The sequence below is a fragment of the Glarea lozoyensis genome (genome assembly GCF_000409485.1).
Source record: "Glarea lozoyensis ATCC 20868 chromosome Unknown GLAREA4, whole genome shotgun sequence".
NCBI lineage: Eukaryota > Fungi > Ascomycota > Leotiomycetes > Helotiales > Helotiaceae > Glarea > Glarea lozoyensis.
In genome coordinates, this window is record NW_007360999.1 from 1,808,677 (window position 1) to 1,824,436 (window position 15,760).

At 44.4% G+C, this 15,760-nt stretch overlaps 7 protein-coding genes across 7 annotated transcripts; 4 read left to right on the forward strand and 3 right to left on the reverse strand.

The window, feature by feature from the left end:
• Window positions 1-936: 936 nt before the first annotated feature.
• GLAREA_09957 (uncharacterized protein) lies at window positions 937-1,980 on the reverse strand (the record flags this gene model as incomplete). The annotated part of the gene is made up of 2 exons (XM_008086553.1): window positions 937-1,360; window positions 1,412-1,980. The coding sequence occupies 2 exons, from the start codon at window positions 1,978-1,980 to the stop codon at window positions 937-939; spliced, it is 993 nt and encodes a 330-aa protein (XP_008084744.1).
• Window positions 1,981-3,132: 1,152 nt separating this feature from the next.
• GLAREA_09958 (Isochorismatase-like hydrolase) lies at window positions 3,133-3,798 on the forward strand (the record flags this gene model as incomplete). Its single annotated transcript, XM_008086554.1, has 1 exon — window positions 3,133-3,798. The coding sequence occupies one exon, from the start codon at window positions 3,133-3,135 to the stop codon at window positions 3,796-3,798; it is 666 nt and encodes a 221-aa protein (XP_008084745.1).
• Window positions 3,799-3,916: 118 nt separating this feature from the next.
• Window positions 3,917-4,952, reverse strand: GLAREA_09959 (alpha/beta-Hydrolase; the record flags this gene model as incomplete). The annotated part of the gene is made up of 2 exons (XM_008086555.1): window positions 3,917-4,423; window positions 4,533-4,952. 2 exons carry the CDS (start codon window positions 4,950-4,952, stop codon window positions 3,917-3,919), a joined length of 927 nt encoding a protein of 308 aa, XP_008084746.1.
• Window positions 4,953-5,756: 804 nt separating this feature from the next.
• GLAREA_09960 (uncharacterized protein) lies at window positions 5,757-7,146 on the reverse strand (the record flags this gene model as incomplete). The annotated part of the gene is made up of 6 exons (XM_008086556.1): window positions 5,757-6,178; window positions 6,231-6,283; window positions 6,335-6,717; window positions 6,778-6,869; window positions 6,930-6,966; window positions 7,027-7,146. The coding sequence occupies 6 exons, from the start codon at window positions 7,144-7,146 to the stop codon at window positions 5,757-5,759; spliced, it is 1,107 nt and encodes a 368-aa protein (XP_008084747.1).
• An 872-nt stretch (window positions 7,147-8,018) lies between these two features.
• GLAREA_09961 (S-adenosyl-L-methionine-dependent methyltransferase) lies at window positions 8,019-8,985 on the forward strand (the record flags this gene model as incomplete). The annotated part of the gene is made up of 3 exons (XM_008086557.1): window positions 8,019-8,129; window positions 8,186-8,254; window positions 8,305-8,985. 3 exons carry the CDS (start codon window positions 8,019-8,021, stop codon window positions 8,983-8,985), a joined length of 861 nt encoding a protein of 286 aa, XP_008084748.1.
• Window positions 8,986-12,097: 3,112 nt separating this feature from the next.
• GLAREA_09962 (uncharacterized protein) lies at window positions 12,098-12,999 on the forward strand (the record flags this gene model as incomplete). Its single annotated transcript, XM_008086558.1, has 3 exons — window positions 12,098-12,296; window positions 12,345-12,574; window positions 12,643-12,999. The coding sequence occupies 3 exons, from the start codon at window positions 12,098-12,100 to the stop codon at window positions 12,997-12,999; spliced, it is 786 nt and encodes a 261-aa protein (XP_008084749.1).
• A 317-nt stretch (window positions 13,000-13,316) lies between these two features.
• GLAREA_09963 (uncharacterized protein) lies at window positions 13,317-14,876 on the forward strand (the record flags this gene model as incomplete). The annotated part of the gene is made up of 5 exons (XM_008086559.1): window positions 13,317-13,350; window positions 13,408-13,539; window positions 13,589-14,104; window positions 14,238-14,411; window positions 14,461-14,876. The coding sequence occupies 5 exons, from the start codon at window positions 13,317-13,319 to the stop codon at window positions 14,874-14,876; spliced, it is 1,272 nt and encodes a 423-aa protein (XP_008084750.1).
• Window positions 14,877-15,760: the final 884 nt, after the last annotated feature.

Genomic DNA, 15,760 nt, shown 5'->3' on the forward strand with positions numbered 1-15,760 from the left:
TCCATTATCAACAGCAATTAGATTTATAGAATATTTCTAGTGACGATTCTAGATCAGAATTTGACTCAATTCCTTCCCGTAACATATGTATAGTCCAGCCAATGCCTGAAACCATGGTAGACATGTGTCTAGTCTTTTGGTTAAACGTCTCAAGGTTAATTAAGATTGTTCTCGAAATAAAGCTGTAGTATCATACTATACCGAAAGATTTCGCGATGAGCCCCTTCGCCCGAACAGAACCTGGAATTCCAAGAAGATATACACATTTGAGAAATATGGAAACGGTAAAGCTAGCCTATAGTTACCGGTGCTCGAAGTCATTTCAGTCCTTGGTTAAGCATAATCTCGCACTAGTATGGTCTGTAAAGATTTAGATGTGCGAAACAAGCATCTTGTAGCGTTAAGTCGCCCCATCTATGTAAGGGAATATAAAAGCCAAGTTCTTTTATCACTTCCCAAAGTAAAACGAGCTGAAAAAAATGAAATCCATACATTTTCTACTGCCTTATTATGCCATCCTGCTATGCGAATTTCGGTTTGATACTTAATCAGGTGCTGTGACTTTCACGACGCCGTCGGACTGGTAGGTCGAGTAGTATATCGATGGCTATCCCAATAAGCTTGGGAGATACCTCTCAAAAAGAGACTCTATATCTTTGGTTGAAGGCTCCATACCTTTAACTAGGCGGATTCCTCGCTCCAATCGTTTTGCCCCACAGGTGCGTGGCGTACCACTTCATGTAATAGTAAATGACCCCCTTTCAAAAGCATATTGGCTAAGATTGCTGTTAAACACATTGCGCCATAAAAACTTACACCAGGTATCAATAGATGACAATTTACAGATAATAAATTCTCTCAAATTCGACAAATCTAGAATACAATCGTGAGAATCGCGACTTTTAAATTGAAAACCCCCAAGTCAACCTCCTCAATTTAGACGACAGCCAAAACCCCACCAACAATGCCAACAACCATCCACACCTCCATTATTTCCTTCCCCTCGACCCCCAAGACGGCAGCCGATTTACTAGTAGTCGCTGCGGGTCCTATATTTCCAGTTCCAGTTGGCGTACTTCCTCCTCTCCTAGAGGTCGGGCTTGTTCCAGCGGCCCCAGAACTGCTAGCAGCACTCCAACTCTGACCCCTCTGCGAAAAAACAAAGTCGTCACCATTGACAAACTCAAAATTTGGTTCGGATCCTGAGTCTGGTGCGAGTTGAATGGGGGCTTTGTAGGTCGTGTTTCTGGGTGCAGAAAAGGTGAGGGACATCTCAGAGTTTGTGATCTTGGTTGTGAGAGTCAGAGATGCTGTAGTGTTTGTGAATGTGAGATTGTAGGAGGGCGCATGGGTTGAGTTCCTGGGCTGAGTTAGTTATTGCCAGCAATACCAATGAACAAAGGGAAGTTACCATTTGAAATATTCCCAGTCGACCCTTGCAGCTCGACAAGATGATACTACATCGACGCCATTTCCAGTGGCGTTGCTTGCTATCCAGCTAGTAGGGTCCCCATTAACTGAAAATCCTGCTTCGCCATTAAATGTCGTTTTGGCGACTTGCGCTTTAGCCAGATCGAGATATTGTTGAAGCTTTAGGTCGAAATCAACAGCAATAAAGCCACAAGGTTTGCCATCTTTGAAGCACTCATATGCCGAACTGCTAAAATCCAAGTTAAAGATTTGGTCATTGGTGAAAATACGACCGTCGGAAGCGGAATGATAGAGTTCGAAGAAGAATGGGTTTGGGTCCCATGGTGGATTTTTACCGATGTAGAGATGCGCGTTTGAGTAGGAAGGTGTGGTGAGGGATGCGCAACTTGAGCTAGAGAACTGGGAGCTGTATGATACGCTTGCTGAAATGTTTCCGCTGTAAAGTATGTACTGAGCTCCGCTTGCTTCAAATGCGGCGTTCGCCTGTGCGTTGGTCAATCTTACGGCTCCAAGAAGCATTAAGATTGTTGGAATTGGTGAGTAAAACATGGTGAATAATGATGAGGTTATGATTGAAAGGATGGGAGGACTGGACCGGCGCAAGAACTCTTAAATACGTCTTATTGGGAAGGATCAAACATCAGCCCCTCGTATTTTCATATAAAAATACACAGCTGCAGTTATTTGAAGTTCAACCCCCCTAAGATCAGCATATCAATCAAGAGTATCCATGTGCGGATTAGAAAGTAACAAGGCTGCGACGTTGCCAAGTGATTCATTCCTTGTAATGTGTATTTGATTGAGGCTTGCAGATACCCCTAAACGGTGGAATTCATGAAAGACGGGGCGATGTTTGACCCGCTGATCTGGGGTCGGAAGCAGGAACACCAATAGCGTCCTCTGCGGCTCAAGCCGTTCTTGAGCAGAAACATCTTGACCCCCGATTCAAGCGGGTGGCTTGCATCAAAAATTCAGCCGCTCCATTAATAACGAGGTCACACTTCAACGGACGTTATGTGTTTATTTCAGTCCGGCTGCGGGAATATCGTGGTTCTGTTGAGTCTTGCTTATCTGGTAACCATCCTATATAACTGAAACCTCCTGTGGTTAGTCCTATTATTAACTGAGATTTGCCCTAGTTCGTACCAACTTTTGAACTGGAAGTGCTAGTACGCAGATATGTATATATCAATCACCCGCGCTACTCCGGAGGCCGGTCTGGGCTGAATGATGACCTAACAAACCTTCCCGAAGTCTCTACGAATGTTATAACACGAAATAGAAGGCGCCTCTTAACACTACTTTTAGTTATTAGAACTCTATTATTCTATAGTCTAAGACTTAATTGACAACGATGTGCCTTTTATAAAGTATAAACAATAGTTGCGGTGTTGAAATTTATTTACGACTTTAGGGTGCGTGGGGAATTAGTGTAACAACGTAGGGGCGGGGGCTTTAACTCAGGGCGACGGAAGCAGGTTCCTGAAGCTTAGCGGATCCGCTTTCTACCGGCTCAATTATCGTTAATGTGGTCACCAGAAGTTCAGACTAGTTCTTTTGGCCATTGGATAAGTATGATCTTTTTGTTCCGTAAGCAAAGTAAGATCTTACCTCTGCATACATCTGTTTTGAACTATTTGCTCACCAAAACATTTCAACGATACATCTTATCGGAACTTATAGCCAAAATCTTAGTAAAACATGTCACGCCTTCATTCTTCCCCTGCTCTTCTTGTTGTCGACATGCAGAATGGATTCTGTCACCCATCTGGCAGTTTTAATAAGATCGGTCTTCCGATATCGCGGCAGGCAATGATTGCTCCTAAAATTGAACATATCACAAGTGTCTGTCGTACACCTGGCATACCAACATTTTACACGAAGATGGAATTCGACGGAAACTTCTCCGACGCTGGTATAATCTTAGATGGTCCACCAGGAGTCAAAGAAGCAGAGGGCTTTGTTCGTGGCTCTTGGGACGCACAAATTCTCGACATCCTTCATCCTCGCCCCGTCGATACCGTTGTATCTAAAACTCGCCACTCTGCCTTTTTCCAGACCAATTTAAGTCACCTTCTTGCGGAGAAGAAAATCAATCAAGTTATCGTAACGGGTGTGGCCACAAATGTCTGTGTAGAGTCTACAGTACGAGATGGGTATAATCACGGATTCAAGTCTTTGACGGTAGAGGACGCGACAGCAACTTTAATTCAGGAAGAGCAAGTTGCTAGCATAAGAAACTTGCAGCACTTTGGAGGCACAATTACAATGGAAAGTCTGGAACAAGAGCTCAATTCGCTATCTCGGCTCTTAGCAAACTCCGAAAAAGCGTCTTCTGTTTCTATAAACAATGGTAACACGGTGTAAATCCATTTCCAGACGGTTCAATTTGTTAATTACATGCAATGCTTTATTGTAATGGATAAATAGTATATCCTTCCGTATTTTCGCCACAACTTGTTTTTGATTCTGACGAAACAATCCTCTATTGTAATTTACGACCGCTACGATGGTGAACCAGGCCCTTGACTCTGGAAGTGAGCCATCTAGTTTGAGCACGTACTAGACTGCTCAATTGGTACTTTCCAACAGAAAACGATAAATCCAACCCCTCACGACTTGTCGTCGGCAATGGCAACACTTCGAACTGTTGGGAAATGGCTAGGATAATTTCAACTAATTTCTCTGGTAAGGCAAGCTGGGGACTATTTCCAGCAGCAATATCTCGAATGACCCAGTTCTGCATTGTGACTGTGCTATCCAACATTGCGTTCTGCACTTCGTACGGCACTGCCTGATCATTTCGTGTGCGTATGTATGCGCACCTGCCGAAAAATGCCTCTTCATGCCAACTTGTAAGCGGGCATGGACTCGTGAAGCATTGAATGCTTTGACTGATTGATGACAGCTCCGTACCCTTCGAAATGAGTGGAGGAACATCGTCGTATAGTGGTATCTTCGGTTGGTCACACTTGATGCGTTGTTCGCTTTCCTGTCTCTTGTTAGTTCCTCGGATCAAAGCACAGTTGACACCAACTGCATACACTTCGAGAGCTGCAAGAATGGGGCTCAGCTCGGGACCTGCTACATCGGGTACTTACATGAACATCAATGAATGATGGCCATTTACCTCCCAGAAGTGCTATCACATCCTCCCCATTGCCGCCATGTGGAAGTATTGAAGCGATGAAGATTTGGCCAAGGACAGCGGTCTTTCGTCCCGATGTCGCTCGATCTGCACTACCCAGGCCTCGAGCAGCGGCACTTCCTGGTAAACCTCCATAAGAGTGCATGATCAAAATGACATCGTATTTTTCGATATCCAAAATAGGAAGAATCATGCGTGATCGTACAAATTCGGCATCTTCTGCAGCACTGACTAAACGCGTTGCCCCACCGCTAGGAAGGAGGGCGGTCAATGTTCCGTGGCCGCGAGCTTGGAGAAGGTGGATGATATGTGCGTAGTGGGAAGGCGTTTGAGATGCCCCTGGAACAATCACGAACACAGGAGAAGAGTTCATGACTTGTTTTGAATTTCAATCAAGTTTCACGAGTTTGGACATGAATACCAAATTGTAGAAAAAAACGTGTCATGGGAGTTCTCTTTAGACCTTCGAGTTTATATAGATATCAATCTTACCTAGTCTCGAGTTACTTCGTGTATCACTCGTTTATGTCATCATACAACACCCATTTTGTCAACTCGGTGTTGTCAACCAACCAAACTTGACGGGTGTAATAATGGGACCCAAAAAGGCACAGTACATAGCGCTAAATTCAATAGCAGTCCTGATTAAATCAGCTGTTGAACTCACATCAGAGGTCTAGTGTGTATTTTTCTCACATTTTCTAAGATTTGCAATCTAGGAATATCCTCTTAAAAACAGAAATGCCACATTTGTTAAATTTAGGATTATCTAATCCCGCCTCAAGACGACATACGATTTCAAAGAAAAGGCATTGATGTTGAAGATGACTTTTGGTTCAATTTGTATGGCTTGTAATACTATCTCTCAATTTCTTTGCAGTGAAACAACGGGTTCTGGACGAGCCACGATATGCTGGATTTGCGAGGTGATCGTTAGACGAAAAGAAAACATCTTGAATGTCCTGGTGGTTGTTAGTAAAATAGCAGATCTACCACTTGATTCGTTGGGGGTGAAGCTTTGTCACAGATTTTCAGGGTCACTTTCTTCCTTGCTCTGCACAATACTTTTTTTGTAGCTATTAATATTACACGACCGAAGATACTGCTCGATCTCGGCCCCGCCCTCTCACTCACCCACCATGCTGACCTAGCCATCACATCCCACTAACGTCCCTTACTACGGTCTGCGTGAGATCGTCTCTGCTTCAACAGTGACGCCATGCTGTACGTGGATCTTACCGGGGATGTTTAAAATACTGTTGCCATCATCCACCCGTTCAATTCGATCTGCGGTGACGGTTGAATTTAATTCATGGTTGGATCGTTTCGGAGTCAGCATCTCGTACTCTTGCAATTCGATATCTGATTTTGAGGTTTCTGTCACAGATTCATGCGCTCCATGTTTGCTGCGAGATCCGAGCGACTGCAAAGATATCTTCGAACGCACGCTGTTGACGATACTTTCTGGAGTCCGCCGATGTAGCCATGGCCGGAGTGTTGGCAGACAGGCAGCCACAACTCCAACACCGACCTCCACATATGACCATACCATAGCGTTAGTTTCAACTGCTCTGACATCGCGAGATCCCGTTCTTGTTCCTTGGTCATGTTTAATAAAAAGCTCTCTACACACAGGAATTGGATGACTTACCGTATATGTCTTTGCCAACAATCGCAAGACGAGCGGCTCCAGCTGCTGTTGACCTGTAGATAAATTAATAAAGCAGAATAAATGGCCTGGAGTTTTGGTCCTACAATAAACCTAGTAAGAAAATGAGCGACAAGGCGAATCTTCGCGTCTCACTCAACCTTAACGTCCAGATGGTCGGCAAAGGAAGAGCGAGGACTATTAGATCGGTAATGACGTCCGACCCAGCGTGTCCAATTTGAATGTATTTGTACTTCCCACAATTCTTTTTAAACGTTGAAAGACTTTTCCAAAGCAAGCCAAGGTCACGCCCACATTCGAAGATCGTAGCAAATAGGAAGGATACTGTCCAGGCTACAATCATAATCGCAACGATGAGAGATATCATTCTAAATTGCTGACCAATGAATATACGTCGATAGAGCATAACGACACTCATTTTCAATACACCGAGGGCTACAATTGTAAGGAGTTGCGAGATGCCAGCAAGCTGCCAATATTAGCAATTGTATCTTTTCCACTGCAGTGACCGGCGCATATTCTGTTTTACCTTGGAAGTGTCAATCTCATGCCAAGTGACTATAACTGCACCAGTATTAGGATTCTGCAGTGTATGTGTTCCAAGTGTACCCCTCGCGGCTCCTGTGAAGATCAACTTGTCAGTAGCTGCTGGGCAAATTTGGCATCACAGATTAGACTCACCAATGATCAGAACAATTGCCATTGCCCATGTGAATAACTAAAGGAGAGAGATAATTAGAGCAACCCGAGTTACGAAGGGCTCTGATGAGACACAAACCGTGGCAAGACCTGAGAGATAGTCATCACTCTTGAGAGGGACTTTCTTCAGCCTTCGAGCACCAATTCTCAAACCAAAAGCCAATGTTGAAAAGAATATCAGCAAACGCGGAGGCTGCATAGACGCCCTCTTGAGTTATGGCCATAATGCCTCTTGCGAGGAAAGTTGAGGAGTCTCGAGAAACGTTCAAAAATGAAATAATGGCAATGAATGCTGTCTAGAACAGAAGCTTGGATGTATTGAAGATTGAACTAGAGGCGTCGGATGTTTTTTTCAGTAACCGTCACACTAGTGCTTCATAGTCTTTTGCAGTCACGGTAAACCAACACGCGGAATTTTACTTCTGCGGGAAATAAAGCGTTCAATGCATATCTAGCAGGGTTGATGGAGCTGACTGCAGGTGGCGAAAATTCCCCGTTGAAATTCCTCAAACTTCCAGGTGCATTATCGAAGTTTCCAGAGAACACATTCTAATTGGAAGACAACCGTCATTCGAAGGCGCGCTGTCACGTGGCTCGGGTTGGACATCCTAGTTTTGATTTTGAACAAATAATTCTTATCTCTTCCCCTGCCATTGGACCGTCAAAAAGGCACAGGGTTGGACTGAAGGGCTATCAGTTGATGCTGTCTTATTGCCGATTGGGTACCCATGTCTTGTTGTTGGTTCTGAGCTTGTTCCGCAACATCTGACAAGGGACATATGTAAGTCATTGGTGGGGTTCCTACGCGCTCACTATATCCGGGACGGTCCGGCCTTGTCACCGAGTAGGCACACAGAATCGGATGCTTGTGTAACATTACTGGAAGATGATCTCTTCCTCTTATGATTTGAATCTCTACCCAGGCGAGTGACGAAATGCTTGGTTTATTCCAAATTTGTCAGTTCGCCTATCCGACACAATTATCCAGAAATTTATTCTTTAGAATCAACCACTGCGTATGTTTTGGCTTCTCATTGGGATACATTTTTCTGCTGCTTCAATTGATACGGAATGTCAGCCCAGGACAAACCTCAATACTCTGAGCCTGTCTACACGACCGCTGTGGACCGCGCTCGTTACCCGTTTTATATCCCAAATATTGAGAAGAAGTTGGTTCCAGAAGTGTGATTTCAAAGTTCCGATAAGCCAGAAGGGAAGCTAACCAAGGTTGCGCCTAGACCCGAGAACTCTTGGAAAAGTATAGCCACATTCCACTTGAACAACAGTCTGAGCATGTTCACAAGATCGTACGTATCTTCTCACACTTGCTTGCTATTTCAGTGCTAACAGCATTCAGCGCGACCAAGCTTGGCAAATTCGTGCCTACCCATGCACTGGTGTTGGCGCCTGGCTTGTTCCTCAACTGTGCAAGTTACCCATTTATCCCGAGATTCTGAGGCGTGTCAATGCCGGGGAAACTTTTGTGGACATTGGCTGTTTTGTTGGCCACGACCTTCGCCGCCTCGCGTATGATGGCGCACCCTCGAATAACCTCTACGGAGTCGACATTGTGAGCCATTGGGATGTGGGTTACGAAATGTTTCGCGACCACGATCGTTTCCGTGCCACATTCATTGAAGCAGACATTCTGTCGGATGCACCAGCTCTAATGCTGTTGAAAGGCAAGATCGACATTCTATCCGTTACTCAGGTTCTTCATCAATGGGACTGGGATGCTCAGGTGAAAGTAGCCAAAGTGCTGACTACATTTACGAAACCCGGCTCGTTGATTGTAGGTAACCAAATTGGAAATCCAAATGCGCAGGAAGTCACGCTAAAATCTGTTTCTGTTCCGATGTGGCGTCACAATCCAGCATCTTTCGAGAAGTTCTGGGCTCAGGTGGGCAACGAAACAGGCACGAAATGGGAAGTTCAGTGTTGGATGCGATCGTTCCAAGAGATGTCGTGGGATTCCAAGGATGGAGCGTGGATGGAAGAAGGTGTAGGAATCATTGAATTTGTAGTGAAGCAAGTGTAGTGACAAACCAAACGAAGTTTTCCAAGATATCCAAAAGTTGCCCAAGTCGGCAAACGCCACGCGTCTTTTTGTCAACTTATTTACTAATGAAAGTAGTCACCAGGAGAAGATCAGCTAGATTCGAGGCTTAAATATCCAAAACATATATTGAAGTTTCATCCTCGCCCAGGACTGTTCTTGTCGTTGCAAAAGCGAAGTAGCATTGAACTGATTGCAATATTATTCAGACTATATACCATCACCAGATCTTTCCCGAATTTTCGATTTAACCTTTTAGTCACGGTTCTTGACACGAAGATTTTCCACTAGAGAACGGTATTGAGACTGGGGCGGACAGAACATGAATTCTTCGAGAGTGTCGTACCTAGGATCGTTCGGGGCGTAGCGACGGAAACCCGCTGAGTTTTCGGTTACGTACTTTTCAAGCTTGCTCCAGTCCCGGCATTTTCTTTTTGGTGCTCGTTCAGTTTGATCGATCTCTTGGAATCTGAATGATAGTGGCGTATCATCTGCTGTGCACATGACTTCTGACCTCAAAACATCCAAACAATGAACAACATGCTCCAAGGTCTGTGTTTGATTGGCGCCAGATTGGCAATTTCGCGCGAACCCGTATATTCCTTGCTATTCTTGTTAGACTAATATACTTAAATTTACGAAAGATTTTACCAGGCAGTGAAGACTGTGATAGCTATTCATGACGTATAGACCTTTGGTATCATCCCACGGGAAAGGGTCTGTCGTTCCCAAGTGCTTGCTATTAGAAAGCGCGACAATTCCAGGATTTGTATCTATAGATAGCCACAAAGTATCTAACGCGTCTAAATCCGAAACATCTCCATACGGTGTTTTGTCTCCGAAATTAACATGAACGTTTGGTTTGAGTCTAGCTAGGTATCAGGTTTTAGCTTTTATCCTTAGAGAAGCTCAGGGCAGTCAACCTAGAGGAAGAGTGCAGAGACTTGCAGCTCTTTGCGCTTGATATAAGATACGAGCTTGAATCACATTAAAGAGAAGAGAGACTATGAAGATCCCCATACAAATATGACTGCTTATGGTTCCAAACTTCAAATTTTGTTCTTTTTTTTACCGGATTCGAGTCTGTAATTTCTTCGAACATATCATCCGAAGACGAAAGTAAGTTCCTTGTTTCTGCCATGATAGGAAGAAGGCGCGGGCGAGTGTATGTGAAAGTTCTTACTTCAAAAAGAATACTTCTAATGTGAGGGTATAGACATGGAGCAGAAATAGAGAACAAGAAAGACACTTATTGGATAATTGAAAAGTTCATAGCCACTCAGAGCACGGCCCCGCGCGTTCTAGTGATTTCGAAGAAACTGTTTTGCGCTTTGGCGTAATGCGATGCGACAATTGAAGCCCTGTGTCTTGTGCATTTCAGATTTCAAAGCTCAGGAGCTAGAATTACGGCAAAGATGCATAGTGTTGGCAATAAAAGCACCTAGAAGCATGTGCGTTCACCTGGCTTGTCACATTCTTAGCTCCGATAACCTTGCAGCTCACCAACAACAACATGGTTTTCAATAGCAGAAGCATTCATTCGGCTCCGACACTGAACATCCAATGGTCATAATAGACAAGGTCAATGCGTTAGCCATCAACGGTCTTGGCGATAAGCACCATGATCGTAACCGAAGCCAGGATTGGTAAATTTTTAGCCTCTCGGCATCAATAGTCCCGTATGCACTATTCAGTGCAGGTGAACTGAAGAACTGTTGCATATACATACAAGATCATTGATTAAACCAACATCTAATCTTCATTCCGCCATGAAACCCGATATTTAATTGGACCATCATGTACGGCAAGTTGGAAAGTGCTAGCGTGTGTCCCACAACGCAGCTTTGGAAGAAAGACTTTGCCGTTAGCAAAAGACCCAGAAAGAACATGAAGGGGATTTCTAGCTGTAGAAAAGGAGACCTCTCTCCTTATTCAATTGCTCAGCAAAGATACAACTCAAAATTTCATCGTTACATTTCATCAAAATGAGGTTCAACTTCCGTTTTTTCGCACGGGTTCTTCTTCTTGTCAACCTGGCACATAGTGCTCTGGTTTCCCCAAATTTTATTTCAGAGAGTTAGTCAACTCTCCAAATCGAACAGTATAATTCAATCCCTAACTTCATGAAGGACGTGACAAGCTGCTCGATTACGCCAGAGAGCACAACATTAAGGTCCCTCACATGGGCGCTGCATTTGAAGGCTGCTCAAGCTGCTCTATTTACAGATAACAGTATGGTTTAAAGTTAGTGAAAACTATTATTTAGGACATTTCTAACGACTTCAGGGTCGCTGCTCCTTCCTCAGGAAAAACTCATACGAGAACCCAATTATTGCTCTTCGCCGATAGGAACTCGCCTTTGCGATGTGTTAACAGTCACTGCCGGATATTGGCGTTGGTACATTGAAGTTTCCAAAACATTCATTCCCGTTTAGAAAGTAACAGCAATCAAACACCAGAGATTATTTTACATGAACTAGATCAGACTTTTATCCGTTTTTAAATTACTCAACCTGGTGAACTGCTTGTCATAGAACTTGAACTTGCTGAACTCCAATTTGTTGTCATAGCCTTGTGAAACCAGTGAACTTTACAACCATTCGGCAAAGTAATTTTGATTTCCTGCAAGACACGTCAAAAATCATCAACGGGTAAACATTATTCCACTGTCTTCGGATTCAAAGATAAGGGGAAAGCTGCTCGTTTGCCACCAACATGCGGATATGCAATCCACACACCGAGTATAGAAATCTGGCGCCCATTAGGGCTGTGCCATCGTCGATACCAACCGAGTGACGCCCGCGCTATTGACCGACGATCTTTTGAGGCATTTTGTTGTGAATTAATACCAACGCCCTTTCTTATGATATGCAGAGCATTGGTATCACATTCGTGCATCTCGTATACATGAGATGCGTCGGTACCTTTGCCGACAAGGCAGATGTACACACCGTTGTTCCAACATCCGCAGTCGGGTTCCATATTGAAAAAGTCAGGTAGTTTTCACCTCGCACTCACAAAGTCTCAAGTACACTATTCCTCAACCTCGAAGCCCATCGCTAATCTAAACGTCCCATCAGTGGTGTTGACGATTATGTTCTCAAATCTCAAGTATAACAAGGTCGAAAGCGACGATGATGACGCTGGAGAAAGATCCATATACTCTTCCGGCCCTACAAAAGGGACGTTTTACGGAATAATCGCCTTGTTTTTCTTGTCCAACACGATCACTTACTATATCGCTTCTTCCGATTTTATTCCAAATGATTACAATCGAGATATCAGCCCACACGGTATGTTTTCCACTTCAGCCTACGAGATGAATTCTGACACATCCTGAGCGGGTTTAACACGAGATTTTCCATTCCCACTGGGAACTCATAGTCCATATGTCGATAAGAACGAGACTCTACGGAACGAGATGTGGGAAGCAATCAGCATCGACGCAGGTATGATAGCTGTCCCGGAACCATTTGTATCCGACAAAAATCTTCCCCCATCTCAAAAGCTAGTTTGGGATAAGAGCAAAAGTGTGTATCTGCTCAACGGGCATCACACTTTGCGTTGCGTAGTGAGTGCTTTTGCAAACAAGATAATTAAGGTTTGACAATGTTGGCTGACCACGTCTACTTCACGCAGAGAGCAGTCTACCTCTCCTTGATGGAGTTTTGGCAAGGAAAACTGCAATCGCGTCGTTGGGAACATGTGATTCATTGCGTTGACCAGCTCCGACAAGAAGCCATCTGCAACGCTGACGATACGCCTCGATATTCCACAGCCGATGACATTCCAGTTTCGGGAATGGGTCAAGTTCGATTGTGCAGAAACTGGGAGAAGCTCGAAGAATGGGCAAAGAAGTACAACTCCTGCTACCGTTATGTCAATCAAACAGCTTCTTATAAAGAATTTCCGCAAATCGAGCGTTTTATTTGGTGTCCTGAAGATTCTCCATACAAGGAGGCGGTTGAACAGGTGTTCGGGCATGTGGAGTGGTAAATTCATAGCCAATATATAGTCTGCGGTCTGACAAATGATTTGAACTTCATGAGCTCCAAAACATATTCATGGCTCAGTATGCTTCATAGTTCGGACGATGTTTTGGTTGTCTCACCCGTATGCCTCAGCGGAAAGGGGTAGCGAGAATACAGGCCGCAATTAAGCCGCGCAGGGAATGGCCACGTGATGTCTTTGTCAGCTGGGGCGGCTGTGAACCTTGGGCCCGAACGGGAGTTTTGATCCGAACTGGGTGATGCGATAGCAGAGGTCAACGACACATCTTGGATCTAGGCACACTTGCTCCAGATAATCGCGTTATGGCTAGTGCCGGGCTGGGAGGCGGCCAGAAAGGTATTATCTTCCCCTTGCATTGTCGCAAGGCCTACGTTGACACTGACACGCATCCAGGCAATGACGAGGACACCATCAAAGTCGCGCCAAAGAAGGAGGGGAAGGACAAAAACGGCACAATCAAATTGAAGAAACCCGCTCCAAAACACAAGCTGCCTGGCAACTGGCGGGATGGCAGTGTTATTGATGGTAAGAACTGCAGAGTTCTACTACACAAGCTATGCGCTGACGTGAACAGATGAGAAAAAGCGCGGCACCGACACACCCTCTACGAACTCCGTTCCCGCGTCTCCAGGTCCAGTTGTGAATCCCTTGGACGATAGTGCGAGAGAGACTTTCGCCACAGGTCGGCCACTCGAAGATAGCCCGGATTTACAACAATGCAAGCATTGCAAGAAGAGCATATTGAAGACAGCGGCAAAGGCACACCTGGTGGCATGCTTGAAGGCAAAGAAAGAAAAGGCGCAGAGGAAGAAAGAACAAAAAGAAGCGCGGGAGAGGGAGAAGAGAGGTCTTGGAGATGATAAGAAGGACGATGACGGGGATACGAGAATGGATGACGACGACGACGATGATGATGTGTCGCCAGAGAAGAAAGGACCAGAGGGGTTGAAGACTGCAAAGAAGAGCGCCGGGAAAAAGGTAGATAACGAGGCGAAAGGCAAAAAGCGCAAAGCAGATGGAGATGCTGAGAAGGGACCGAAACAGAAAAAGAAAAAAGAGGAACCTAAATTGAAGGCCGCCAAACCCAAGGGTACGTTATGCAGTTTATTTGCAGGTGGACTTCATATTCTTCTTATCTCCGCCTTCGTGTCAAGACGGTCTCTCTTTACTAGGCGCATTCAATCCCCATTACCTACATAATTTTATGGCTAACAAATCACAAGGCCCAGTGGATGTTGAGCGGCAATGCGGGGTCATGAAGGATGGACAGCCTTGTGCAAGATCCTTAACCTGTAAAAGTCATTCAATGGGAGCCAAGCGCGCGGTCCCGGGTCGATCGCTGCCATACGATATGTTGCTCACGGCGTACCAGAAGAAAAATCAAGCAAAACAGCAAAGTACGTGATCCCACTCTCTCCTCTGGAGCGGAAGCTAATCTCCCTCCAGAAGCCGCAATAGATGCCAATGCTCCTCTGGAGGACGAAGAAGCCGCCAATGGACCTGTTGATTCGGATGAGGAACTCACAGCTGTAATGCATGGTCTCTCGAACTGGAATCCTCAACCTGTTGTGCCACCTCTGGTACATATGCCTATTGAGAAGATATATATGCGGCAGCGGTTATATGAACAACTTCATAATGCCACGAACGGTTTCACCGTCAATATCTTCAAGGTTAACGGTGACGGAGAAAAGAAACGGCCAAACGCCGATACTATCCATGTCGACCTGGATGGAGATGCCGAAATGGATGGAGGGGTCTCGCTTGGGACAGGTATGGCCAACGTTGCAGCACGTCGAGCTAGTGGATTCAACATGCAAATGCCACTTCAGCGAAAGGCATCGGGTGGCATACAACGATAGACATTTTCTCGGGGATGTAGTACCTATCATGAGCTTTCGGTATGGGCATTCAAAGGCGCATTTTATTGGACGGAAACGGGCGATTCCCCTCTTGTACTGTCCGATGTTTGTGGGGGCATTTGATGATATCCGGGTCGGTCTGGCGTTTTTGGACTTCGTGGGCACCTTGGTTATCGATTCGATGGTTGACTTTATAATTTACCTACTTCCGAGTACATATTGTGTTAGTCATACGAACCTTTACAGGATTAGACATTGAAAAGAATCGAGAGTGGCAACGGTATACAATGACTTCTAACGACATGCGACGACATGTAACGATATTAGCGGTCAAAATCGGGAAATCTATGTGGGAATCCACAATTCTAGTCTATACGTTTAGCGGCGGCTTTGCGGCCAGGCGGCTTCGGGTCGACATCGTAACCCCACTAAAACTCTATCGACTAAAGTCTTAATTAATACTAAAAATAAATAAATACAACTTAGTATTATATTAAATATATACTATACCTACCTAGAAACTAACTTATAGTTACGTGCGACTTATTTGTATTAAGTTATTATATATTTATAATATTACTTATAAATAGTTTAGGCCTATATACGTAATCTATATACTACCGTAGTATAAAAACTATACTATTACCTTCGATAATAACTTATAACTCCGTTAATCGAAATTCGTTATCTTTTAATATAGATATCTATTTAGTATCGAATCGACATTATATAGATCTATTATTATATACGAGTAGAGGTACTTAAGCTAGAATACCTTCTCGATATAGCTACTAACTACCGCCAAATAATTTAGGTCTTTATAGATAATATAAGTAGTATACTACTATAGTATAAAAACTATACTATTACCTTTAATAATAACC